We start from the raw sequence: 26795 nt of genomic DNA, 5'->3' as shown, positions 1-26795 counted from the left end.
CCACTTAGTGCCCCCATTTCTCCGCCTTCTTCCTCAGCCAGACCCCTCCCACTCCTCCTTGATTGACAGGGCCAGTGTCATCATGCCTGGCCCTATCAATCAAGAAGGAGGGGCTGGTAGGGGAAGCAGGGGGAGCAAGGGTGCACAGAATGGCTTGGGCCCGCCCTGGGGGGGGGGGACTTATCTACTCATTTGCATATGAATTAAAAGTCCTTTTTCTCCAGAATGAAGCAACTCATCTGCGTAAAAAGGATATGCCTCTGATCAGCAGGCTCAACCCCACAATGCACTGCGCCGATTTATTATGGTTGATGCTGTTGACAGGTCTTTCAGGACCCTAGTGGGTCCTGGTAAACCCCTTCAGACTCCGGTGAACCCCCTTACTCACGTTTCCCCTGCCTCTTCCCAGAAGCATGGCTGAACTGAATGCAAATCATAGATATTTAACCCTACAAAATCCCAGACGTCATTTTACTGTTCTCCTTCATTTCCAAATCCAGGTTGAAATCAATCTCAAGAGATACCCAACGCCATACCCAGAAGATCTAAAAAATATGGTGAAGTCAGTTCAGAACATGGTCGGTAAAGGTAGTCACAGCTCTTCTTTGGAGAATTCCATTCCGACACCAACCGCCGAGCAGAATCTGAAGGAGAAATATGAGCATAAGTGGCCGATGTCAACAAAAGAGATTAAATCCGAGGTGATTCACATATTATCTATATAACACATGGCCGACTGCCGGACTCTACATATGAGTCCAGTCCCTGGCCCTGAGCATGGTGGGGCAGCGTGGTCAACCAAGTAGCTTCCTACTAGTCAAACATCCAGTTCTCTATGACCTGTGAGGACTGTACATGGTGTCCTCTTCTTGGATCTCCAGTAACGATCCATACTTTGGTTACCATCAGACATTATACAGTATTTGGGACAAAGAACGCCATGGACAGGGATCGTTGGGTCTGACTTTGGAATTTATATTGCCTTTTTGTCCGAGGCATCGCCTGTAGTTCCAGTACTTGAGGAAATCTAATGCCTAGGTGTATGTTTTATTATTTACTGTAGATAGCGTCAAATAATGGGTAGTCCAACTTCTCTTGAAAGTAGGTTTTTGCCTAATTTTGTTGGTATTTATATTTTCATTTTTTTAATGAAGTGAGGCCAAAGTGAGAGTTTGCCATACAAGAAGTGAGGTGATGATTTTGCCTCGGGTGCCCCCAATTGTAGGGGGCGGGATTTTGCAGACATACAGTCCGAACACTGTGCCATCTACAGTTAGAGCCAGTAGGTGGCCACTTCCTGGCCAAAGTGGATATTACCATCCTTTCTTCAAAGTACCTCCTATACCTTATAAGTAGAGGGAAAGCAGAGGGTTCTGGCTAAAAGCCTAAAAACACAAACTTCCATTAACGTATTATTAATGCTAATCATGCATGCTAATTCCTGTCTGAGCAGAAGGAGATGGAACGAAGAACAATGTGGAGGGTAGTTGTGCACAAAGTAGTTGTCTAAAATAGTTACCTCTTTAGACAAGTCAATGAAACATAGCTAAGGTTGGTTGTCCATTACTAAAAACACACGGCTAGTTTTATCTGCAAAAAGCGCCACTCCTGTCCAAAAGGTGTATGGGGTATTGCAGCTTAAAGGGGTTTGCTGGTTTCATAATGAAATGTTATTTATCTGCCAGAGTACCCCAAACACATTTTATGGCCTCATACACCTGTTTTTCCTGTCAGCACTTTCCTTCCCCAGTTCTCGGCATCAGTGCATCCTGGCAGGATGTTTACAAACAGAACTTCCTGTTTTCATCAGCATCCTGCTGTGTTCTCTAACCAAACCTAGCATGCTTTGTAATGTTCCCCAGGGCTTGGTCCACCTGCCACAATGTTTCTTTGAGATGTAGTCACGCCCCCTACACTTCCCCTCTCTATATTACCTAGGCAGATCAAGCCCTATAAAAACATTACAGAGCAAAGCATTCTGGGATTGGTTAAAGAACACAGGAGGATGGAAACAGGAAGTTCTACATGTTCACATCCTGTCAAGAAGCAGTGATGCTGAGAATAGGGGAAGGAAAGTGCTAACATGAAAAACAGGTGTAAGGGGCAAACATTTCTGTGTCTGACTCTCTGGGCAGATAAAAAAAAATCATTATGAATTTGGAGGGATGCCTTTAACTCAAATTTACATCAATGAAGTTTAGCTACAATATCAGATATAACTCATGGACAGTTGTGGTCCTGATTACGGAAGAGAGCAGCCATGTTTTTCTAGTTATAGTTGACTCCCTTAGCTTGGATGTCATCATTTATGGACAACCCCTTTGGCTGGGATGTCATAATTTAAGGACAACCCCTTTTGCTTTGAAGCTATCAGTTATGGACAAGCCCTTTAGCTTAGACGCCATCATACACAGTCTGACTGTCCTTAAAGGGGTGGCCTCAAAAAAGACAAACCCATGATAGAGCGGGGTCCAAGCTTGGGATGCACATCTTTTTACCATGGTAGACAGCAACCAACAAAAAACGTTGGTCATACATCTGAATGGGTGGCAACGGTTTCTATGGCCAGCCACAAAAAATTGTCTTGACACTGTGAGGAACATAGCTATGGATTGAGATGTGGTCTTGTCTTTTTACTAGAGAAATTCTGCAGAAAATATAATAATTAAATGTGGCTGATTTTAGGCATAATTTTAAATTTTAAATTGAATTACAGTTTGCATAATTCTTTAGTAACTCAGATCCATATGTGTGTATGCTTATAGTCAATGGATAATGTGGAGTATAAAAATGGTTGTCTCGTCAAGGCGACCCTAGACTCTGTCCTCCACAAGGGAAAACCCCTCTATTAGGCAGAGTGAAAAACCTCTGGCAAACCTGTCCTAGTCTTGTATTATAAGGTAATTTATTGTTTTAAGTGCATACTGTGTAATACCAAATGTCTCCTGTAGTGGCCACCATTGTCAAAAGTGTAACCGATTGCAAATTATCTGGCGATATCAGATAATCCAGTTAAAAAGAAGCTTTCAGTGGAAAGAATATTTTTATACTCAATTCTAGCCATCCCAATAAAGTGCTGGTTAACTTTACGTTGATTTTATTGAAGTAGTTTGGGCACAGCAGACTCTTGCAACTTTTACTAAAATTCGTTGATGGGTTTAATATGAAAATTTTTATTTTTAATTATTTTTTTTCAGGTTTCAAATCGGGAACACAAGGAATTCCAGAAGACCCAAATCTCTGATGCTGGAAACATTCGTAGTTATTCCCTAGACGTCCCAAAGAAAAAAGAAAAGGACGAGCATTCGGAAAGATCAGAGGTAACAGTCAGTTAAGGATCTGTAGTAACTAAAGTGGAAATGAAATCATATGAGTCGACCAGTTCCAGAGATTTTTTGAAATTGCTGCTACTTAATATCTTATTTTCATTCAAAATGTCCATTCTACAGTACATTTGGGCCAAGTGCCTTGACTAAAAGTTATGACTTCTGCCTAATGTTATTTTGTTTATCTGCTAAGCGATTAAAAATGGTTTAGGTTTTATGTGGATGGAGCTTTTAGCCTTTTTTTAAGCACCTTTAATGTCATTTTGCCTTTCAGGAGCCCTTTGGACATCGCACGACTGAAATGCGTATGGCTGAACTGCGTCCCTCATTGATAGAGACCCCGTTGTATCCACCAAAACTGGTTCTACTGGGAAAAGATAAGAAAGGTACATCGATTATGTGACTTTACTAATAATGGGTATATCATTTGGGGGCGCCCATTATTGTGGCCAAAGACTTTCAGGGAACTGGGAACCTTGAAACATCTCTGAAATCCCCTGGTCTTGCTTCTGTTCCCCTTGAGTTGATTTCTAGGGTGCATATAGAAGTCTTGTTTGACAAAGGCTCAAAAACTTTGCTATATGGAGCGGGGCAAATAATAAAGACTGGGGCATTGGATGGTGGCATTGCCAGGGAGTGACCACCTAGACAATGAGTTTGATTCAGGTTCTTCAACTTTGATGATAGGCATAATGTGGTGTTCTTCATTGGCATGAGGTCTAACTCATGAGACATTAGGCAAAGCTTGGCAAAACATGCCCATTTTGGCAAGATTGGCAAACAATCCAATGTGCATGCGGGGAACCCAGGGGGGGTGGATTGGGTAAGTTGTGTTTTAACTTACCTGATACTTTGTTTCCACAGAAGATAAGCAACTGCCGGCCTTATTCCCCTCCACCATTAAAATAAACATGAATACACATGTTGAGCTGAGCTTGCATGTTTATGGGGAAGATGGGAGAATTAACTTCTGGACAAATGAGTGTCCAATCATGAAATATTTAAAGAGGTTTTCTGGGATTTTATTATTGATGGTCCATCCTCAGAATAGGTAATCAATATCTGATCAGTAGGTGGGCACTGACACCCCACGATGAGCTGTTTCAGATCAGCTCCGTCTATTGTAACCAGCTCCGTCCACTACACAACTGACAAAGCTACTCTGAAACAGCTGGTGTCGGACGCCCGCTGATCAGATATTGATGACGTATTCTGAGGACAGGCCATCAATATTAAAATCCAGAAAAATTACTTTAATGTGCATGGCCAGACCTACAGTTATGATAAATGGGCTAACAGTTAATTATCAGGATTTTCGTAACTCTAGTTGGCTTAGTTCACATAGCTTCCCAGTTTATAGGTGACAGGTGCATTTAAAAGGGGTTGTCCGGGTTCAGAGCTGAACCCGGACATATCCCCATTTTCACCCAGGCAGCCCCCCTTATATGAGCATCAGAGCATTTCATGCTCCGATGCTCTATCTTGCCCTGGGGGCAAAGGCTTTTTTTTGGGAGATTCAGTGACGTACCGGGCTCTCCATAGGTAAGCTTGGCGGAGGCTTCCGCCTAGCAGTGTTGCCGGTGACGTCACCGACATTAATGGGCAGCCTTTAGCATTGCCCTAGCCTTGGGCAGCCTCTGCCTAGCAGTGAAAAAAATATATATAAACAAACAGCCCTTACCCTGCGCAGGGCAAGGGAGAGCATCGGAGCATGAAATGCCCTGATCCTTATATCAAGGGGGCTTCCTGGGTGAAAATGGAGACATGTCCGGGTCCAGCTCTGAACCCTTGTCCTAGTAGGTCCACATTTTTCTCATATTGTCCCATGGTACATCTAATGCTATGATGTTCTTTATTAAAGGGGTTCTGCAGTTTGTTTAAACTGATGATCTATCCTCTGGATAGATAATCAGCATCTGATAGGCGGGGGTCTAACACCCGGGACCCCCGCCAATCAGCTGTTTGAGAAGGCAGCGGCGCTCCAGGAGCGCCGCGGCCTTCTCACTGTTTACGGCAGGCCCAGTGACGTCACGACTAGTATCAAGTAGCGTGGGCGGGGCTAAGCTCCAATCAAGTGAACAAAGTTTAGCCACGCCCAGGCCAGTTGATACAAGTCGTGACGTCACTGGGCCTGCGGTAAACAATGAGAAGGCCACGGCGCTCCTAGAGCGCCGCTACCTTCTCAAACAGCTGATCGGCGGGGGTCCCGGGTGTCGGGCCCCGGCTGATCAGATGCTGATGATCTATCCAGAGGATAGATCATCAGTTTAAACAAACTGCAGAACCACTTTAAATGTCCTTTAGAGTAGGTCTTAATGAACCAAGACATCACACCACCTATCTTTCATACAAGACCATATAGTGAGAGCTAACCAGAAGGTGTAAAACCAGCACCACACGCGGCCCAATGTATATTTTGGAATGGATATTCTTCTATGTAGACCTGTAATATCCAGTTAGTAAAAAGGTTGGGCCTTTAATTGCACATCCCAATGAGAGCTTCTTGGAGGATAAAGTTGTAAAATTGGTTCACACTGCGTCGTTGCTCCACATTTTTGTATCTACAGAGTCCACAGACGAGTCAGAGATGGATAAGCACCATCATAACAGTGTGTCATCAGGGACCTATTCCGACTACTCACCTTCTCAAGCTTCTTCTGGATCGTCTAATGCGCGTGTGAAAGTGCAGATTACCGCTAAAGAGGCTGTAAATAGCTCATTGTGGGGTAACAGGTCTGTTAAATCCTTAACTCTCTGCTCTCCCTGGTATCAGGATGGTGCCACTTATTTCTGATTACTGATTCTGATTTCTGATTCTGATTTCTAGTTACCACGAAAACAATGGAAATTAATATATTTTTTAATTTCTCTGTTTTGTAGGCTGACTCAGTCCTTCCCACAACCCCTCGAAACGAAGCCATTGCTGAGCCAGCGGGAGGTGGCACCTATAGGAAATCTGCAGCAGCGCAATGACCGGCAGAACCTCAATGACTCTTTCACCGAAAACTGGGACAACAGCACGCACTATGACAACACCGGATTTGTGGCGGAAGAAAACACAGTAGAAAATGCAGGAGGTAACCCAATGCTGTCTTCAAAATCAAGAAGCACATCCTCTCATGGAAGGCGGCCATTAATCAGGCAAGATCGAATTATTGGAATACCTTTGGAGTTGGAACAACCATCACAGAGGAACTCTCAAGAAGCAGACGTTTCTCCCAGCAATCCTTGGCAAAACTGGACTCGGACTCCAAGTCCATTTGAAGACAGGACAGCATTTCCTTCTAAACTTGAAACCACCCCCGCCAATAGTCCGTTGCCAGAACGGAAAGAACATAAGCCACAGTCATTAGAAAACCCAAGCACATTCTCTTCAGGCCCATCATGGGAGTTTCATGGCACCAGCTCTAGTCGGAGCATGGGAAATGTATTTCCACATAGCCATTGCCGTCCTGAGTCGGCCAAAAACACATCAGTGAGCAAAAGTACTGAAAGACTGTCGCCATTAATGAAGGACTTGAAGACGGGCAGGTTCAAAAAGTCTCAGAGTATAGATGAAATAGACATCGGGGCATTCAAAGTGTACAACATTCCCTTACAAAACTATGATCGAAGACACATCATGCAAGGTAGTCATGACCGACCAGACTTTGGTATGTTACAGGAGCATAGTATGTCTCGCAGTCAGTCGGTGCCAATGCTTGATGATGAGTTGTTGGGTTATGGAACCAGTAGAGGACAACAACAAAAGCCCACCACAAAGAAAGTCTACCAGTTTGACCAAAGTTTTAACCCAACGGGTGCAGTTGAAGTAAAGCCAGAGAAGAGAGTACCTCCTCCATTTTCATACAACCCTGACTCCTACTCCTCTCAGCAAAAGACAATGGCAAAAGATCTGATCAGCCCAAGAGCCTACAGAGGATACCCACCCATGGAGCAGATGTTCTCCTTTTCTCAACCTTCGGTCAATGAAGATTCCATTCCTCCTCAGTTTACTAGTCAAGGATCAAGGCCAGGATTCTTGACAAGGGCAGATTCTTTGGCAAGTGCCACAGAGATGTCAATGTATAGGAGGGTGAGTGAGCCACATGAACTTCCACAGACAGACCGGTATGGCAGGCCTCCGTTCCTTGGGGCTATAGAGCGCCAAAGCAGTATGTCAGTGGCTGAATCTCAGTTTCTAAAGAGAAATGGTCGCTATGATGATGATCACACCTCCTATCCAGACATGAAGTCTCAAGGAAGCAGTTATCAAGTCAAAACTCTTACACAGAGACGACCATTGTCTGCCAGAAGCTACAGCACTGAGACCTATGGGACCGCTCAAACCCGTCCTGTTTCTGCTAGGCCAACCATGGCAGCACTGCTTGAAAAGATGCCGTCTGATTACAACTTAGTTAACTATGGTGACAAGACCTCTGACAGTGACATGAAGACAAGGCAGAATCAGGGAAAAATGGACGATAGCTGTAATAAAATGCCGCCAGACTGGAGACAGCAGCTGCTTAGACACATAGAAGCTAGAAGACTGGACAGGGTATGTCTTCTATGTATTCTTATTGCAACATATCCATATTTTTGCATGTTAGATATGAAGATTGTTCTTCTCGTTAGAGGAAAGTCAACAGCATAAAGTCCTTGTTACCAAAGCTGGCCATACACATGAATGCTATTTCTGCCGACTCCACAATAAACATGCACCATTGACAGTGGCTTATCTCCTATACGAGGAAAGGATTGGGCATGTTGCAATCCAATGTGCCCAAGCCCATCTGCAGACTCAGGAGGTCTACATACACATAATAACGCTGTCCAATATTTCCAAGATCAGCTGGTTCACCCAACTTTTCTTTTATGTGTATGGCCAGATTTAGGCTACTTTCACACTGGAGTTTTGGCTTTCTGTTCAGGGCTCTCACAAGCGGTCCAAAACGGATCAGTTTAGCCCTAATGCATTCTGAATGGAAAGGGATCCGCTCAGAATGCATCAGTTTGCCTCCGTTCCGTCTCCATTCTGGTTTGAAGGCGGACACCAAAACACTGCTTGCAACGTTTTGGTGTCCGTCTGGCGAAACTGAGCCAAACGGATCCGTTCTGAAACACAATGTAAGTCAATGGGGACGGATCCGTTTTCACTGACACAATCTGGCACAATAGAAAACGTATCCGTCCTCCATTGACTTTCAATGGTGTTCAAGACGGATCCGTCTTGGCTATGTTAAAGATAATACAAACTGATCCATTCTGAACGGATGCAGACGGTTGTATTATCTGAACGGATCCATCTGTGCAGATCCATGACAGATCCGCACCAAACGCGAGTGTGAAAGTAGCCTAAGACTACAGCCTTTTTGCTCCGTGGTTGGTTGCAGAACTATAGGCCAGACCAAACATGGTATCAGTATCTTCCAGGAGACCAAACCATTTTGGTTAGTCAATGGTACCTCTTCCAACCCTACTAAAATGAATATTTTTGTCTTGGTGATCCAAGTCATAGACATCTTGAATTACTGCACAGTCTTAAATTGACTATAAACAACTTTTTGGTTATTTCTGGTGGGATCTTCTGGAAATCCAATGTCAATAGGCACATGATTTCTTCTTCAGACGGGTGGCATTGGTAATTTTTCACAGTTGTTTGGCCTCTTTAGAGATGAATGGTGCCGGAGGTGTCTGAAAGCCATTGACCACAACAATTTTTGTTGAAACATTATGTGAATGGGGGAGTTGTGGTGATAATGGAATAAATAAAATGGCAGCCAAGCAACTTTTGGCCAGCATTTATTTTATATCGAAGAACAACTTTAATTATTCAACCTCCCGGCAACTTTTACTCTTTTGAAAATATTTTCCTTGGTGATATTTTTTAAGTCTCTTTCAAACCAAAATCATTGTATCAACTGCACATTTTTAAACTACTTAAAATATATATATATATGTATACAGTGGGGCAAAAAAGTATTTAGTCAGCCACCAATTGTGCAAGTTCTCCCACTTAAAAAGATGAGAGAGGCCTGTAATTTTCATCACAGGTACACTTCAACTATGAGAGACATAATGAGAAAAAAAAATCCCGAAAATCACATTGTCTGATTTTTAAAGAATTTATTTTCAAATTATAGTAGAAAATAATAACAAAAGTTCATCTCAATGCTTTGTTATATACCCTTTGTTGGCAATGACAGAAGTCAAACGTTTTCTGTAAGTCTTCACAAGGTTTTCACACACTGTTGCTGGTATTTTGGCCCATTCCTCCATGCAGATCTCCTCTAGATCAGTGATGTTTTGGGGCTGTCGCTGGGCAACACAGACTTTTAACTCCCTCCAAAGGTTTTCTATGGGGTTAGGATCTGGAGACTGGCTAGGCCACTCCAGGACCTTGAAATGCTTCTTACGAAGCCGCTCCTTCGTTGCCCGGGCGGTGTCTTTGGGATCATTGTCGTGCTGAAAGACCCAGCCACGTTTCATCTTCAATGCCCTTGCTGATGGAAGGAGGTTTTCACTCAAAATCTCACGATACATGACCCCATTCATTCTTTACTTTACACGGATCAGTCGTCCTGGTCCCTTTGCAGAAAAACAGCCCCAAAGCATGATGTTTCCACCCCCATGCTTCACAGTAGGTATGGTGTTCTTTGGATGCAACTCAGCATTCTTTCTCCTCCAAACACGACGAGTTGAGTTTTTACCAAAAAGTTCTACTTTGGTTTCATCTGACCATATGACATTCTCCCAATCCTCTTCTGGATCATCCAAATGCTCTCTAGCAAACTTCAGATGGGCCCGGACATGTACTGGCTTAAGCAGGGGGACACGTCTGGCACTGCAGGATTTGAGTCCCTGGCGGCGTAGCCTTTGTTACTGTGGTCCCAGCTCTCTGCAGGTCATTCACTAGGTCCCCCCGTGTGGTTCTGGGATTTTTGCTTACCGTTCTTGTGATCATTTTGACCCAATGGGGTGAGATCTTGCGTGGAGCCCCAGATCGAGGGAGATTATCAGAGGTCTTGTATGTCTTCCATTTTCTAATACTTGCTCCCCCAGTTAATTTCTTCACAGCAAGCTGCTTGCCTATTGCAGATTCAGTCTTCCCAGCCTGGTGTAAGTCTACAATTTTGTTTCTGGTGTCCTTCGACAGCTCTTTGGTCTTGGCCATAGTGGAGTTTGGAGTGTGACTGTTTGAAGCTGTGGACAGGTGTCTTTTATACTGATGACAAGTTCAAACAGGTGCCATTAATACAGGTAACGAGTGGAGGACAGAGGAGCCTCTTAAAGAAGAAGTTCCAGGTCTGTGAGAGCCAGAAATCTTGCTTGTTTGTAGGGGACCAAATACTTATTTTACCGAGGAGTTTACCAATTAATTCATTAGAAATCCTACAATGTGATTTCCTGTATTCTTTTCCCCCATTCTGTCTCTCATAGTTGAAGTATATCTATGATGAAAACTACAGGCCTCTCTAATCTTTTTAAGTGGGAGAACTTGCACAATTGGTGGCTCACGAAATATTTTTTTGCCCCACTGTATATATATATATATATATATATATATATATATATACATAAAGTTGGTCATATTAAGATCTAAGCCTTACTGCATTATAGTGAAAGGCAGCTAAAAATGATCAATGTCTATTTTGTGGCGTATGGAGAGAATATGAGAAGAACACATAGAAGCTTGGGAGCTTGCCATGGCTAGAGTTGACTCCATGGTTTCATTGCTGCAGGACAACAGATTTAACCACTTAGCAGAGATGCTGTTACGTTAGTCGTCTCCAACCTGTGGTTGTCCAGATGTCGCCAAATTGCAGCTTTTAGCAGTACCCTGATGTAGGCACCTGAAGTGTTTCTTACTGAAATATCAAAATAAATCACATAACTGGTTGAAGGAGTAACAATGTTGTAATAAAGAATACATTGTTTCTTTCCCAGTTGGACCTTCTGTATGTGACATTTTTGAGACTGGAGTATCTACAACTAACATGGCCATTCAATGTGTTGAACTGAACCAGATTTAAGGAGAAGTATGGGTCTTCTGATGACCAGCTGAATGAGTCAACTGGGTAACTCACTACTCTTGAGTTTTTCTTGGTGATGTTGGACTACCTAGCCAACATATTCAGCTGGCACTTTGTGGTATATACTGTGGGCACCCTACAGTTATCACAAGGTTAACATTTCAGTAGTGTCTTGAAGTAAAAGGGACATGTCACAAGTGTCAGAGGTAGTTCACCAGATGGGAACCCCCTTATTCCAGTCCCTGTTTTTATGAAGAGGTAGCAGCACATTGTAATCATTCAATAAGGACATTAGCAGTTACAGGATCCTTACCGGTAAATACAGTAGTGAAAAAGTACCAACCAAGCAACATCAGGGTAGACTCACTGTGTTACAAGATATAAAAGATAATGCTAAAATGGACAGGACAAGGGCAGAACAATAGCTTTAGGTCAGATACAAAGTATATTTTTTAAGAGATGAAAGTAAAAAAATCTTTTAAGTACTTTTTGATAGCTATGGGTAGGAATGAAACTACTATAATACTGCCTCTATGTACAAGAATCTAACTACTATAATACTGCCTCCTATGTACAATAATATAACTACTATAATACTGCCTCCTATGTACAAGAATATAACTACTATAATACTGCCTCTATGTACAAGAATCTAACTACTATAATACTGCCTCCTATGTACAGTAATATAACTACTATAATACTGCATCCTATGTGCAAGAATATAACTACTATAATACTGTCTTCTATGTGCAAGAATATAACTACTATAATACTGCCTCCTATGTACAAGAACATAACTACTATAATACTGCCTCCTATGTACAAGAATATAACTACTATAATACTGCTCCCTATGTACAAGAATATTACTAATATAATACTGCTCCTATATATAAGAATAAAACTACTATAATACTGCTCCTATGTACAAGAATATAACTACTATAATACTGCTCCAATGTACAAGATTATAACTACTATAATACTGCTCCTGTGTACAAGAATATAACTACTATAATACTGCCCTCGTGTACAAGAATATAACTACTATAATAATGCTCCTATGTACAAGAATATAACTACTATAATACTGCTCCTATGTACAAGAATATAACTACTATAATACTGCTCCTATGTACCAGTATATAAATACTATAATACTGCCTCCTATGTACAAGAATATAACTACTATAATACTGCTCCTATGTACAAGAATATAACTACTATAATACTGCCCCTATGTACATGAATATAACTACTATAATACTGCTCCTATGTACAAGAATATAACTACTATAATACTGCTCCTGTGTACTAGAATATAACTACTATAATACTGCCTCCTATGTACAAGAATATAACTACTATAATACTGCCTCCTATGTACAAGAATATAACTACTATAATACTGCTCCTATGTACAAGAATATAACTACTATAATACTGCTCCTGTGTACTAGAATATAACTACTATAATACTGCTCCTATGTATAAGAATATAACTACTATAATACTGCCTCCTATGTACAAGAATATAACTATTATAATACTGCCTCCTATGTACAAGAATATAATTACTATAATACTGCTCCTATGTACAAGAATATAACTACTATAATACTGCCTCCTATGTACAAGAATATAACTACTATAATACTGCCTCCTATGTACAACAATATAACTACTATAATACTGCTCCTATGTATAAGAATATAACTACTATAATACTGCCTCCTATGTACTAGAACATAACTACTATAATACTGCTCCTATGTACAACAATATAACTACTATAATACTGCCCCTATGTACAAGAATATAACTACTATAATACTGCTCCTATGTACAAGAATATAACTACTATAATACTGCTCCTATTGCCTGCACAATAAAATACTTGTACAGAACTGTTTTGTCACATCATGGACATTAGGAACATAGAGGACGGGACACTACTAGAATTTGTATTCCTGTTTTAGCAGAGAGTTCTTTTAACTCTCATGTAGTAACGTGAGTCTGAATATTCAGCGGCGAACACTAAACCCTGCATTGTGGTTTTCCAGGCTGTTAAACAGAATGGATCTCTCTATGTCAGTTCTGTAAGTCTATCAGTCTTATTGTAACTTGTATCTGTTTGTTATGATCCTTGTTTGCCGATGTCTAACCCAGAATGTTCCACGCCTCTGTTAACTCTTTTAGCTTTATTTGTGCAGTATGAAGTGCAGCATGTGTGTTCATATCCTGTCACCCCAATGTCTCCTCCATTCAGAATGCTGCATATAAGCACAACACCATAAGCCTTGGCATGCTGCACTCTGGAAACCTCCCAGCAATGCATGATGGCAAAAGCATGACTTATACAATGCCTCACTCAGCTAACTATCAAGATATACCTCACTACTATGTAAGTATAAGGGCTGAACCACCATAGACCTAAATAATGCAACACTGCTGAAAGATAAGATCTCTGCTTGTTGTCAGTGAAAAGTCTGTAAACCCTTGCGATCATGTGCTGTTCGTTTAACTGCATTTCTCACAAGAAGAAGGTCTCTTGCATCTAACACATTTTCAGTTTTTGAATAGACATGTTCCCAGAACAGAGATTTTTACTATTACATATGAAAACATTGGGAAGTGTAATATTTTCCATTGTACAGTGATTACAATTTATTTACATAAAAAAATCTTATCCATAAGGGTCATGTCAAATGCTGAGATTATCTGGCATATTTACTGTGCAGAGAATCAGCAAGTCAGTGTTGGTAATTTGAAGGACCGCCATGGGGTCCACATTCACCCCTGGGTTGTAGTAAATTATCTTAAAGCTGCTGATCAGCTGATGCTGCTAGTAAAAGCAATGAGCTGCAGAAGAAGGTGCTGCAAGGATGAGGAGCTGGTAAGGAGAGAGTGGCAGAGATAGGGTAGCCTCTTTATGGCCACATAGTGCTAAGGTGCTGAACAGGGCCAGTCAGAGTAAGGCTACATTCACATCTGCATTTACTAGCAGCTCTTTTTGCATTTGACAGCAAGAATAGCACAGCATGCAGTACTATTCTTACTGGACGGAACTAATTACAAGTCTACAAGGTCCTTCAGCCACTGTCTGGATTTTTTATCAACAGACACAATCTGACACAATGTAATTTATTCTATTATGAACAGAAGCCATGATGCAGATGTGAACAAAATCTTATGTTGCCCATTTACATTAGATGTAAGGCAGCTGAACCTCCAATTTTGTGAGGACAGGCAATCTATGAGTATTGTCCTAACTCCTAATGGTAAATGCTTCAGTAAAATAGGATTGGGCATATTGAATTTCATCATGCCAATCCTTTGTTCCACTGGGAGAAAAGCCACTATTCCCATCTCTCTATTAATAAAAACCATGCACGCTTGGCCTGGCCAATCATGCATGTTTATGGGGGCAATAGATGATGGCCGAAAGAGCAAATAGCTGGCAACTATCTGATGCGTGTAGGCACTTTGATAAAACCAAAATCATGTTTGTGCTAAATGCCATTTATTTTAATGGGTTGTGTGTGGCACTGCTATGGGGGCACTGTATGCCCCACTGTATAGTGTGTATAGGAAATGGACTATAGGTTATATCTGTGGGTCAGTGATTAAGTATGAACCAGTCGTGTGCTATGTAATTACTGTGTCCCTGTTACCCTAGAACAGTGGTGGCGAACCTATGGCACGGGTGCCAAAGGTGGCATTCAGAGCCCTCTCTGTGGGCACCCGCTCCTTGGAAAAAGTTTATGGTGTACCAATATGCCTTAGACTTTTTCTGCCATTCATCAGCGCAGGGCGCACTATGGACAGCACAAGTAGCACACTGAATGTAGGCTATTATAGCTAAATGATAAAGTACATGGAAGATATCCTATATTGGTATTCAGGGTAAATTGCCGTGTTGGCACTTTGAGATAAATAAATGGGTTTTGGGTTGCAGTTTGGGCACTCGGCCTCTAAAAGGTTCACATCACTGCCCTAGAATATACTGGAGACGCCTTGCAGCAGCATAATATTAGGGTAAGCTGGGACCTTATATATTAAGGTAGCTGGGACCTTATGGATAATAGATTAAGAGTAGAGGCATTGCCCCGAGGGGCACACAGACATGCCGACATGACCTCAATGCATAGAAAGGAAATTTTGAAATGAAAAGTTAATTTTCTACTAAGCTATAGCCTTTCACTCTGGGAAAGATGTTGAGCATTGGCGTCCAGCCACGTGGAAGGTTTTCTGAAGGCATTTTAGGGTAAATTGGACTCTATCTTTGTCCTCCATTAGCTGGACTGAAAGCATACTGCCTCATTAGCCTCAGTTCAGTAACAATCACTGATAAATAGAAGAATGTGACCTAAATCTGATAAGTCCCTTCTGCACAAAGCATATAGATGGTTATATATTTATATCGCAGAGATGATACATAGATAGATATGAGATAGATATAGACAGATAGATAGATATAGATAGACTGATATGGATAGATAGATCTAGATAGATAAATAGATAGATATAGACAAACAGAGAGATAGACGGATATAGGTAGATAGAGATAGATTAATATAGATCAATAGATTGATGATAGATAATAAATAGTGATGTCTTTGACTTTTGCCCCCCATGTTATATATATGTATATATTTGGAGTCACCCGGACCCCTTCGTCTCTGTACTGTGTGTCTACGTACGCAGCTTATTACACCCCTCTGCCCCGGGCTGTGGACACCTTGTATATTGCTGTCTGTATATCTGTATCTGTGGTCTGTCTGTCCCTGCAGGAGCCCCGTGATCAAACGTAATGTCTCATTGGTTTAACCCTTTGATGTCATTTCTCTAACCCAACATCTAGCTGGGCAGTTTTGCACATATGAGTCCCCCCCCGCCATGAACATAACTGTGTAGGGCACCGTTCCCCAAGATGTGGCTCTTCAGCTGTTGCAAAACTACAGGTCCCAGCATGCACTGACAGGATATGCTGGTTGTGATACATTCGGCAGTAATGGCATGTGACACGTATGATAAGTGAAGGGATTATATACATTCTTCCAGCCATTCCCAGGTCCTTGTTACTTTGTATCAGTCCCGGAGCTACAATGGTAATGGTAATTAATGCATCCGCGTAATCCTCTGGTGGTCACAAATCACTCCCCACAAAAGAACTGGATTGTGCTGTATACTCCTCAGCCAAGGGACTTCCAAACTCTCTCCTATCTGCTGATACTAGCAAGGGTGTCTATAGAGGGACCCTAGAGAGCGGCCCAATTCATACTGTCACTCCCTGCCATACACTTGCATACTTTGTTTGGCCGAGCATGCGTGTGTTCTTAATGGTAGAGGGGTAAAAGGATTGGGCATGTTGAAACCCAACTGCTCTATCCTTCTTTCCCACGACATCTGCTGTCAGAGGAATGTTAGGTCAGCCCCCCATACACAATAAATGGTCCTGACAAAATCATACATTCATTTAATGTGGATAGCTAGCTTAAAAGTCTAGGAGGCAGGGTGAAGATAAAATATATTGCTACCCCCAGATAAATGTTAGGACTAGCGCAGAACCCCAAGAGGCGGATCATGACTCATAGCTCATTAGTATTCTCTGATACTTTGTGTCATGTTAGCCCCCTCAGGGATTGTATCACAGTGTATTGGATTTTCCTCTCCTTTAGGCCTCCTGCACACGACCGTTGTGTGCACCCGTGGCCGTTGTGCCGTTTTCCGTTTTTTTTCGCGGACCCATTGACTTTCAATGGGTCCGTGGAAAAAACGGAAAATGCACCGTTTTGCAGCCGCATCCGTGATCCGTGTTTCCTGGCCGTGAAAAAAATATGACCTGTCACTTACCAGTAGGAGGAGCTCCCGGCCGGACCTGTCACTTACCAGTAGGAGGAGCTCCCGGCCGGACGCAGAGATCGCAGCTCGCAGGTAAGTATAATGGTTCTACAAATTGCTAAGTAACCATGGCAACCGGGACAGCAGCAGGGAGGGAGGGAGGGGGGGGCCCACTGGCCACCAACGAGTTAACTACAGGGGAGGGGGGCCGGCCGCACTGGCCACCAATGAGTTAACTACAGGGGAGGGGGGCCCACTGGCCACCAATGAGTTAACTACAGGGGAGGGGGGGGGGGCGGCCGCACTGGCCACCAATGAGTTAACTACAGGGGAGGGAGGGGGGGGCCGGCCACACTGGCCACCAATGTGTTAACTACGCGGGGCGGGGGGGTCTGCAGCAGGGGGCAGTCATGTAACCGTTCTTTTACTATATTCGATGTTACGATGTAACTCAAATCCGACGGTATATTCTAACATAGAGGCGTTCCCATGGTGATGGGGACGCTTCAAGTTAAAATATACCATCGGATTGGAGAAAACTCAGATCCGATGGTATATTAACTCCTGACTTTACATTGAAAGTCAATGGGGGACGGATCCGTTTGAAATTGCACCATATTGTGTCAACGTCAAACGGATCCGTCCCCATTGACTTGCATTGTAATTCAGGACGGATCCGTTTGGCTCCGCACGGCCAGGCGGACACCAAAACGACTTTTTTTTCATGTCCGTGGATCCTCCAAAAATCAAGGAAGACCCACGGACGAAAAAACGGTCACGGATCACGGAAAAACGGGATCCGTTTTTGCGGACCGCAAAAAAATACGGTCGTGTGCAGGAGGCCTTAATGTGATTGTCCACACATTTTTGTGTCTGAATGATACAATTCTTGCTGTCTGCACTCACCACTAGGGGGAGCTCATGAGCATACTGCATACAAATGCAACAAACGCAGTATTAATACAGTATACAGTAAGCTCTAGTGGTGGAGGATGCTATCATTTAACTCTGGGTGTATGCAGGAGATCTGGAGCTCTGTGTCAGGATGATTCTCTTTTTTGACCTGATATAAAACTACTTGGTAGAATATATTGGAAAATATAAAAGGCACATAAATTCTTCTGGCCGGGAAAGAGGAAACTCCAGCGTGACACAACCTGTAATGATCCTTTGTAGCAGAAGCTGCTGCTGTCATCTGTAATTGGGAAGCGGATGAATCAGCGAGTGGTAATTTAGAGCGGTGCAGGGGCTGTTAGTCTTAAATCGTAGATTACCGGGTCACAGCTGAAGCGTTTTACTTCTCTCTTATATATCCTTACTTCGTTTAATCATGAACCTGTGTCCTACATAATCAATATATTACTTACTGCCTCATTCTGCAGCCTTAGAGATGCAGCATTACAGCACTGCATGATGTCCTGTGCCTTGCAAAAGTATTTACCGCCCCCCATTCTTAAAGGCTACGAACACCTTCAGGGGGAATTTTTTTTATTTTTGAATCTCCATCATTTTGGGCTAAAAATCTTTATTTATTTATTTTTTTACAGTTGGTCTTTATAAAAAAAGTTTCTAAAGTTTAAGTGCATCTGCAGACTATTGGTTTCTCTTTTTACTCTGAATCCTATTACTCTGGCTCCATCTGCAGTCCTTATCTTTGAACTCTTGACAGCTCATAAACACTCCATGTAACACAATCCTTATCAAACTGATTAAAAGAAATATATTTCTGAAATGAATGTTAATGAGCTGTCAGGAGTTCAGACATAAGGGCTACATATCGAGCCATCACGGCAGCTCCCTGACGGATTTGCTCTGCAGATGCACCGAAGGTGAAGGCTGTAGAACAATAACTGCTGAAAGATTTTATTAAGGACCAACTGAAAAAATATTTTTTATTCCAAAATCAGTAAACTGCAGTGATAAAAAATAATCGCCCCTGATTTCTCTGTATTACAAATGACTCAAAATTTTCCAACTCTCAATTTATTTTTCAGCAGATTATTTTTTCAATTTAAAAAACTGATAAATGCTGCTTGTGTAATTATTCAACCCCTCTGCTTAATAAAAAATTTAAACAACTAGTTTAAATTTGAGTATACAGCTCCTATGCAGCGCTATCTGTCTCCATGGTTATAAACTACAAACCAGTCCTTTGTGGTCCGATCCATAGGTTACTCCACTCCCTCTGCAACTTCTACTACCTACAGTTAGAAGGGCGACAGTGGAAGCTGAGGAACACATGACTACAATGGGTTTGTAGTCTGTAACCATGGAGACATCTAGCCCTGCATAGGAGCTTTAGACTCAAAATGGCAACAGATTTTTAGCAAAGACTATTAGCATAGTTGCTTAAAGGGGTTGTCTGTTTTTTTTTTTATATTAATGACCTATCCTCAGGATAGGTCATGAATTCAGATCAACGGGGGCCTATTCCTGAAAACCCGACGATCAGCTGTTTGAAGAGAACACATGGCAACTACAGTGGTGAGCAGGTGTAATTACAACTGCTCCCGTCCCCATTCACTTGATCCAAGAGAGCACCATAGATTACGGCCACGTAATTAAATTTTATTTTAAATAATTTATTCAACTAATTCCTTGCACTAACACATTCTCCTGTTTAGGAACACCTTCAGTGTAGCACTGTTCATGAATAGAATACCAGAACAGCAGTGAAGACTGACACATAACATAGAACTCTAACAATTTTAGCTCCATGCAAAGCTGAGTGATAAGCCGCATAGATGCTGTCATTTTGGTTGTCACCAGTATCTGATCTAAATGTAGAACACTTTGAGGGGCTTGTTTTTCTAGATATATATATATATATATATATATATATATGTATATATTTTTTATCTTATAGGAAATGCTCTTTAATCCTTTGTATCTAATATTTTAGCGACCGTGTGGGTAAAGGTGTTTGCTCATTAGCAAATACCGTATACCACGGATAGAAAATAGCTTTCCATGAATAACAAAGTTCGCAAAGTGAGACATATGTGTGAGGTGAAGTGTGACTCGTGCCTCGCCATGTGAATCACGTACAGTGACAGAGGAGATAGATGGGGCTCATCTAATAAACTGATGATAATGTTACGGAACTAAACTTAGACGTGTCACTCCATGGAGGATACATTATTTGAGTCACTGTTCATAGGAAAAGAGTATTTATTAGCAAGTTTTGATAAAGCTTTGAGAATAATCATCTATCTATCTAAAATCTGTTTTCTATCTATCTATCTAAAATCTGTTTTCTATCTATCTATCTTACTTTCTATCTTATATTTATTTATCTTATATTTATCTAATATCTGTTTTTTATTTATATGTTTATACTAATTATTTATCTATCACTCGATTATCTATCTATCTGTCTATCTATCAATCATTCTACAAAAAATATAAATAAATAAAACCAGGTTAACAGATACATTTTACATCTGGTTGTTAGTTACTTCCTATTTGCTTACTGATACCTTTATGCTGTATTTAGTGACTGATACATTTGTCTCACACATACAGACGCCATCGCAGCAGAGCAGCATCCTAGACAATGGGCAAGAAGATATATCTATCAGTCAATGGAATCCTTACCCACTGGGGAGAAGAGACGTTCCACCAGAAACTGTCACTAAGAAGGTAAATGAATAACTCGCACTGACCCTAATGAGAATGTGAATGCTGCCGATTTAGGACCTCTTTCCTCCACTGCTGTTTTCTGTAACGTCACATTGTCTTTCTCTGTGCTGAGTGGTCAGGATCTCCTGGTGATGTAAGAGCTGGGCTGTGGCCCAGCCAATCAGATGTCTCCCTACACTGCTGCTCCTCCTCCTCCCCTCTCGCAGCATGCAGTTCTTTGTCATATTCTAAGGAGGATATCCTGCAGCTGCATCCCCCTCTTCTCCCCTCTATTATTTCCTGTATAACACTAGTTGAATGTTTGGTCACTGAGGAGGCTTGTCAACACTCATACAGGGAGATTCAGCCTTCTGGCAGATGCCAATTCTCCCATTTTAAAATATACTGTATTACAAAGTTGCCTATATTCCCATTTACTACTGATTTATGTAAAACGTGTAGCCTCCATCTGGATCCACCCAAGTCCAATGTCTTTAAAGGGATGTTGCGCTTTCAACCAACAAATGTTATCCTTATATAATTTCTGTGTTAATTCTTTGTGCTTTTCAAGACCACTGCTTGCTGTCATTTAATAGAAACCTTTATTGTTCACTTCTAGTAAGTACCGATCTGTCCTGGTTATGTGATGGACATGCAGGGACGTGTCTTGTTGCAAAACCCGTGTGTCCATCCCATATCCAGGACAGATTTTTATCCTCTGGAAATAAGCAATGAAGGTTCCTATTGAATGACGGCACTCAGAGATCTTGAAAACCACAAGGTCTTGATATAGAAAGTATATTGGAAAACTGAGGAACTTATGATTATACCAAGAATAACATTTACATAGTAACATAGTTCATATGGTTCAACCAAGGGATAGGTGGGGATGCAAATTTTAACATTTTGATGAAACCAGAATACTCCTTTAATTGGTGAGAAGCAAGGTAGAAACACACAAATTAAAGGGGCTCTCTGAGACCGGGAACCCAAATTCACATTGCCAGGTAGGGATTCAGGAGTTTAAAAAAAAAGGCTCACCTGTCATTAGGGTTTCTTGTTCCAGCACCATACTTCCTTCTCTGCGTCCAGTCCCCGCTACACTGGAAATGTGATATTCTGTCCACATGCAAGTCACCCCTGGCGGCCAATCAGTGGCCTCAGCCATGACGTGTGCAGGCACAGCATGTGACCTCTGCCACTGCTGAGGCCATTGATAGGCCGGCAGCGGTGACGTGAATTTGGGCGGCGCATCACACTTCCGATCCAGCGGGGACCAAAAGCTAAAAAGAAGGGATCTTGGTGCTGGAACCGGAGCACCTGTGACAGTTGAGTCTTTTCTCTTAACCCCTGCATCCCGCCTGGCTATATGAAAAGGGGTTCCCGGTCTCGGAGAACCCCTTTACTTGAACGAGATGGCAAAATAACCTGCTTAGCAATGCCGCTCCCTTCCCTCATTTCCATCTTCAGTAATTTTTCAGGAATTCCTAAGTCTTGTATATTCCTCGTTCCTATTCATACTGGCGCTGCGTGAGCCGTGATCTAATTACAGGTGGCACGTGAGGGCATAGCCCTATGTAACGCACTGACCACATGAGGTCTACACTGCTACTGAGAACCAACAGCGGGCATCCAAATTAGCTTCACTCAGACCCTCAGGGTGCAAAATACAAAACACCTTGTAATTCACCGCAGATTGAGTGCAGGCTGGAATGCATCGACTGCCCGCTTGATTCATAGGCCTCCTCCAAAAGAATTTGAGATGCATCATCCGGCATGACCTAATGCAGGACACCTCGTACAGAGATTTGCACATGTAAGGATCTGCCTTTCTAGAAATTTCCTTATGACGTATGCCGCCTTCATCAGCCACAGGGTGATCAGTAGTGTTCATGTTTTTGCCTCCACAGTGACCCCACTTGAGGGGATCTGCCCCCCATGACTGCCAATAGATCCAGAACATTTTATCAGAGATTTGGAATGTCCCTTTGAGAGTGCTCTGGCTTTGCAGATAAGTTCCCACTTTAAAGGGGAGGCCTATCTTAAAAAAAAAAATTGGGTAAGGCCTCATGCACACGACCGTATGTATTTTGCGGATCGCAAAAAACGGATCCGCCAAAAATACGGATGACATCCGTGTGCATTCCGTATTTTGTGGAACGGAACAGCTGGCCCCTTCATAGAACAGTCCTATTCTTGTCCGTAATGCAGACAATAATAGGAATAGGAAATACGGACATACGGAAACGGAATGCACACGGAGTACCTTTCGGGTTTTTTTTGCGGACCCAAAAAAAGGTGTGGACCGCAAAAAAAAACGAAAACGGAACGGACACGGAATGAAAATACGTTCGTATGCATGAGGCCTAGATATTCCAAAGAACCTCAAGTTTGCAACTTGGAATAACTCTTCCAGGGTCTGGTTTGATTTTTTTCCATTGGTTGTCCTCAGTACAGTATCACTTGATGGGTGATGGGGTGTCCGGCCTCAGGAGATAGGTTGTCAGTGGAGTTAGGGCTTTGCTGGTGCCCACCTTTACAAGTGAGGGTCCTTCTCTGTGTCATATCCAATATTTAAGAGGCAAGGCAAAAAAAAATAAAAGAGACCCCCTTCAATCTCAGAGTCAACTATCGAGTCAACTTTTCAGGGGGTGGAATTTTTTTATGAGTTTTTAGCTTTTGGGTAGAGTTAACCTTACCTGGAAGACGAACTGTTTTTCGCTATCTTCTAGACCAAGTAACAAGATCTGGTAGAGATGGAACTTCTGGGTAGGGACAATCCCTGCTTGTAAGTCCATAACAATAAGGTGATCACAAAGTGTCCCCTGAAACCTCCCAGTGATCAGCTGCAATCTGCCGGGAACAATAAGTGTTTAATTTCGCTGCAGTGCCCCCGCAGGGGAAATAAAAAATTGCACAGTGCCCATGGAAATTAAAGGTTTTTGTGTGTTCTCCTCTTCTCTAACACTGACTAGATCTCTATTTTTGCCGGTATACTGCATAGCCACCACTGTATTGATAGAAATCAGTGGGAATCTTCTAAAGTTGATCAGTTGGTCAGGTATCATACACACAAGAGGTCCTGTTCTAGCGGAACGTGTGAGATGTACTGTCACAATTGCTTCTTTTCAGCTTCCTGAAGCTTTGCCTAACGGGTTACATTACCCACAGGCAGGTAGCCATATCCAGACGCTGATGGGATCGCAGAGCCTGCAGCACAGGTCAAGAGAGCAGCCGCATTACGACGGCGGCATGAACAAAGTGACAATTCAGCAGTACCAATCTCCACTGCCCATCCAGATCCCAGCTGCACAAAGAGGCCCTCAGTCCGGACGCTGCTTGATACAAACAAAAGGACAGAGGAGTATGGATGGATATCCAGAGCAGGTAGGACACATCATCTGCTTACTCATTTACAAAGCCTTCAACTGCCACTGGGGTGAGCTTACCGGATGCAACTCACTGACAAGAGACATGGCAACTTAAAAGTGAGAACCTACACTTATCTTCATATATATATTTTTTTTATCTCAGCCACCACTAGGGGAGCTGCCTGTATACTGTTTATACATTGAGTTCAATACTGAAACAGTATGCAGTAAGCTCCTAAGCTCCCCCTAGTGGTGGCTACAAGCAGTTAGAACTTTATTGTTGATCACGCATAGGGTCTGGAGCTATGCATCAGAAAAATCTGGCTGATTATCAGTACAGAATTTTGGACCTAAAAACAAAATCATGAAAAAAGGGGGACAATGCACATTCAAATGCATATTGCTTTAGATATAATCCCATAGATTAAATATGGCCCAGCGTCTTGACACTATCTCTGTTACACTGTTCCTTAATTCAATACAAGGGGCATGTGCTGTGAGCTATCCAGCATAAACGTACGCTTTATCAGAGCAATAAATCAGCCGCTCAAGACAAAGAGACTGACTGCACTTAAGATTCGGGCGATTGAGCCGCACTGATTTATCACCTCCTGGTAAAATTATAAGAAAATGCCTTAAAATTGACAGTTTTATGTTGATTTATTCCTTCATATCATTCTGATTCCAGGACAAAAATCTATAAAGTATGTGAACCTGAAACAAACAGACATTTTGTTATCAAATTTGGACATAATTCTTATTTTGTATAAAAAATCTTTTTTTCAATCAGATATTCCTATAGAATAGTAACTTTCTCCACTTTTGTTAACCACTTAATTATCAGAGTGTTTACCCCCCTTCCTTGCCAGACTAATGGGCCTATCTAACGGCACATAACTATTTAATTTCTGAGCCCACCTGCTTGTATTTGATATTATTTTTCATGGGACACATTAGACCTTTCTTTTGTGCCATTATTAATATTAAAAAAATATTAAAGGAAAAACTGTGAAAATTATAAAAAAATTATATTTTTTCCTTTCTTTGCAATTTTTTTAAACATTTTTCAAAACAAAATGTTTTTAAAAACCATTACCATATGTTTGTACTGTGAAAATGGACGCTACTTGTATAATTTATCTACTGGCTGGGCCCACCGCACGGCTTCAAAGGCCTGGAGCGCATTATGGATTGTGACAGGCAATTTTTATGTTGCTGGCTCTATGGCATCGTACTGCCAGAACAGATGTTGTACAATGCCAAAACATTAGAAACTCCACCAAAGTGACTATTCTTTTAATGAATTGGAAATTTGGAAATTTTAAGCTTTTGACTTTTTTTTAAATGAAAAAATATGCATTTATTTATATTTTACAAACAAAAAAGCTAAAACAAATACTTATATTTTTTACGATACAAAAAGGGATAAAATGTGTGTACATTTGTATATTTTACACGCACAAAGTCCACTATACTATTGCTAAAACTAAAAAGTATATTTTTTATTTTATTTTTTATGAAAGAAAAAAGGGATAAAATGTGTGTGCATGGATGCATAGTCTCTTATACTATTGCTAAAACTTATAACTATAGCTATAACTTTTTATTTTGTATTTATTTTTTAACTTTTTTGCCAGTCAGGGCAGGAAGGGGTTCATTCACAGACAGCAGGATCACAGTTCACTTTACAGCCAGCTTTATATACTTTTCTTTACAGAGGATTGTTGGAACAGCATGTTACAATGATCCCATGCCCAAAGACCACTTTGGCTGGTCTCTGGGATCTTCACTGTGACCACAGTTGTCTAATGACAGGGCGGGCACAGCGATTTGCAGCATCACTGGGTACTAGCAGATCATAGTGTAACCCACCTCTTTTATATGGTATATATATATATACAGTTGCAAGAAAAAGTATGTGAACCCTTTGGAATGATATGGATTTCTGCACAAATTGGTCATAAAATGTGATCTGATCTTCATCTAAGTCACAACAATAGACAGTCACAGTCTGCTTAAACTAATAACACACAAAGAATTAAATGTTACCATGTTTTTATTGAACACACCATATAAACATTCACAGTGCAGGTGGAAAAAGTATGTGAACCGTTGGATTTAATAACTGGTTGAGCCTCCTTTGGCAGCAATAACTTCAACCAAACATTTCCTGTAGTTGCAGATCAGACGTGCACAACGGTCAGGAGTAATTCTTCACCATTCCTCTTTACAGAACTGTTTCAGTTCAGCAATATTCTTGGGATGTCTGGTGTGAATCGCTTTCTTGAGGTCATGCCACAGCATCTCGATCGGGTTGAGGTCAGGACTCTGACTGGGCCACTCCAGAAGGCGTATTTTCTTCTGTTTAAGCCACTCTGTTGTTGATTTACTTCTATGCTTTATGTCATTGTCCTGTTTCAACACCCATCTTCTGTTGAGCTTCAGCTGGTGGACAGATGGCCTTAAGTTCTCCTGCAAAATGTCTTGATTAACTTGGGAATTCATTTTTCCTTCGATGATAGCAATCCGTCCAGGCCCTGACGCAGCAAAGCAGCCCCAAACCATGATGCCCCCACCACCATACTTCACAGTTGGGATGAGGTTTTGATGTTGGTGTG

General features: G+C 41.7%; 1 protein-coding gene across 4 annotated transcripts in view; it reads left to right on the top strand.

The window, feature by feature from the left end:
* Nucleotides 1-26795, top strand: part of LRRC7 (leucine rich repeat containing 7) — a 161036-nt gene that overhangs the window by 107792 nt on the left and 26449 nt on the right. For 3 of the 4 annotated variants that reach the window (XM_040407910.1, XM_040407909.1, XM_040407912.1), the window contains exons 16-23: nt 501-701; nt 3198-3320; nt 3601-3712; nt 5894-6059; nt 6207-7863; nt 13611-13745; nt 20711-20827; nt 23939-24193. In XM_040407910.1, coding sequence (XP_040263844.1) covers nt 501-701; nt 3198-3320; nt 3601-3712; nt 5894-6059; nt 6207-7863; nt 13611-13745; nt 20711-20827; nt 23939-24193 — 2766 coding nt within the window. The remainder of the gene's footprint in view (nt 1-500; nt 702-3197; nt 3321-3600; nt 3713-5893; nt 6060-6206; nt 7864-13610; nt 13746-20710; nt 20828-23938; nt 24194-26795) is intronic. The other variant, XM_040407911.1, reaches the window with a different exon arrangement.

This window comes from Bufo bufo, chromosome 9 (assembly GCF_905171765.1).
Source record: "Bufo bufo chromosome 9, aBufBuf1.1, whole genome shotgun sequence".
In the NCBI taxonomy this organism is placed as follows: Eukaryota; Metazoa; Chordata; class Amphibia; order Anura; family Bufonidae; genus Bufo; species Bufo bufo.
This window is presented reverse-complemented; position numbering and strand designations above follow the sequence as displayed.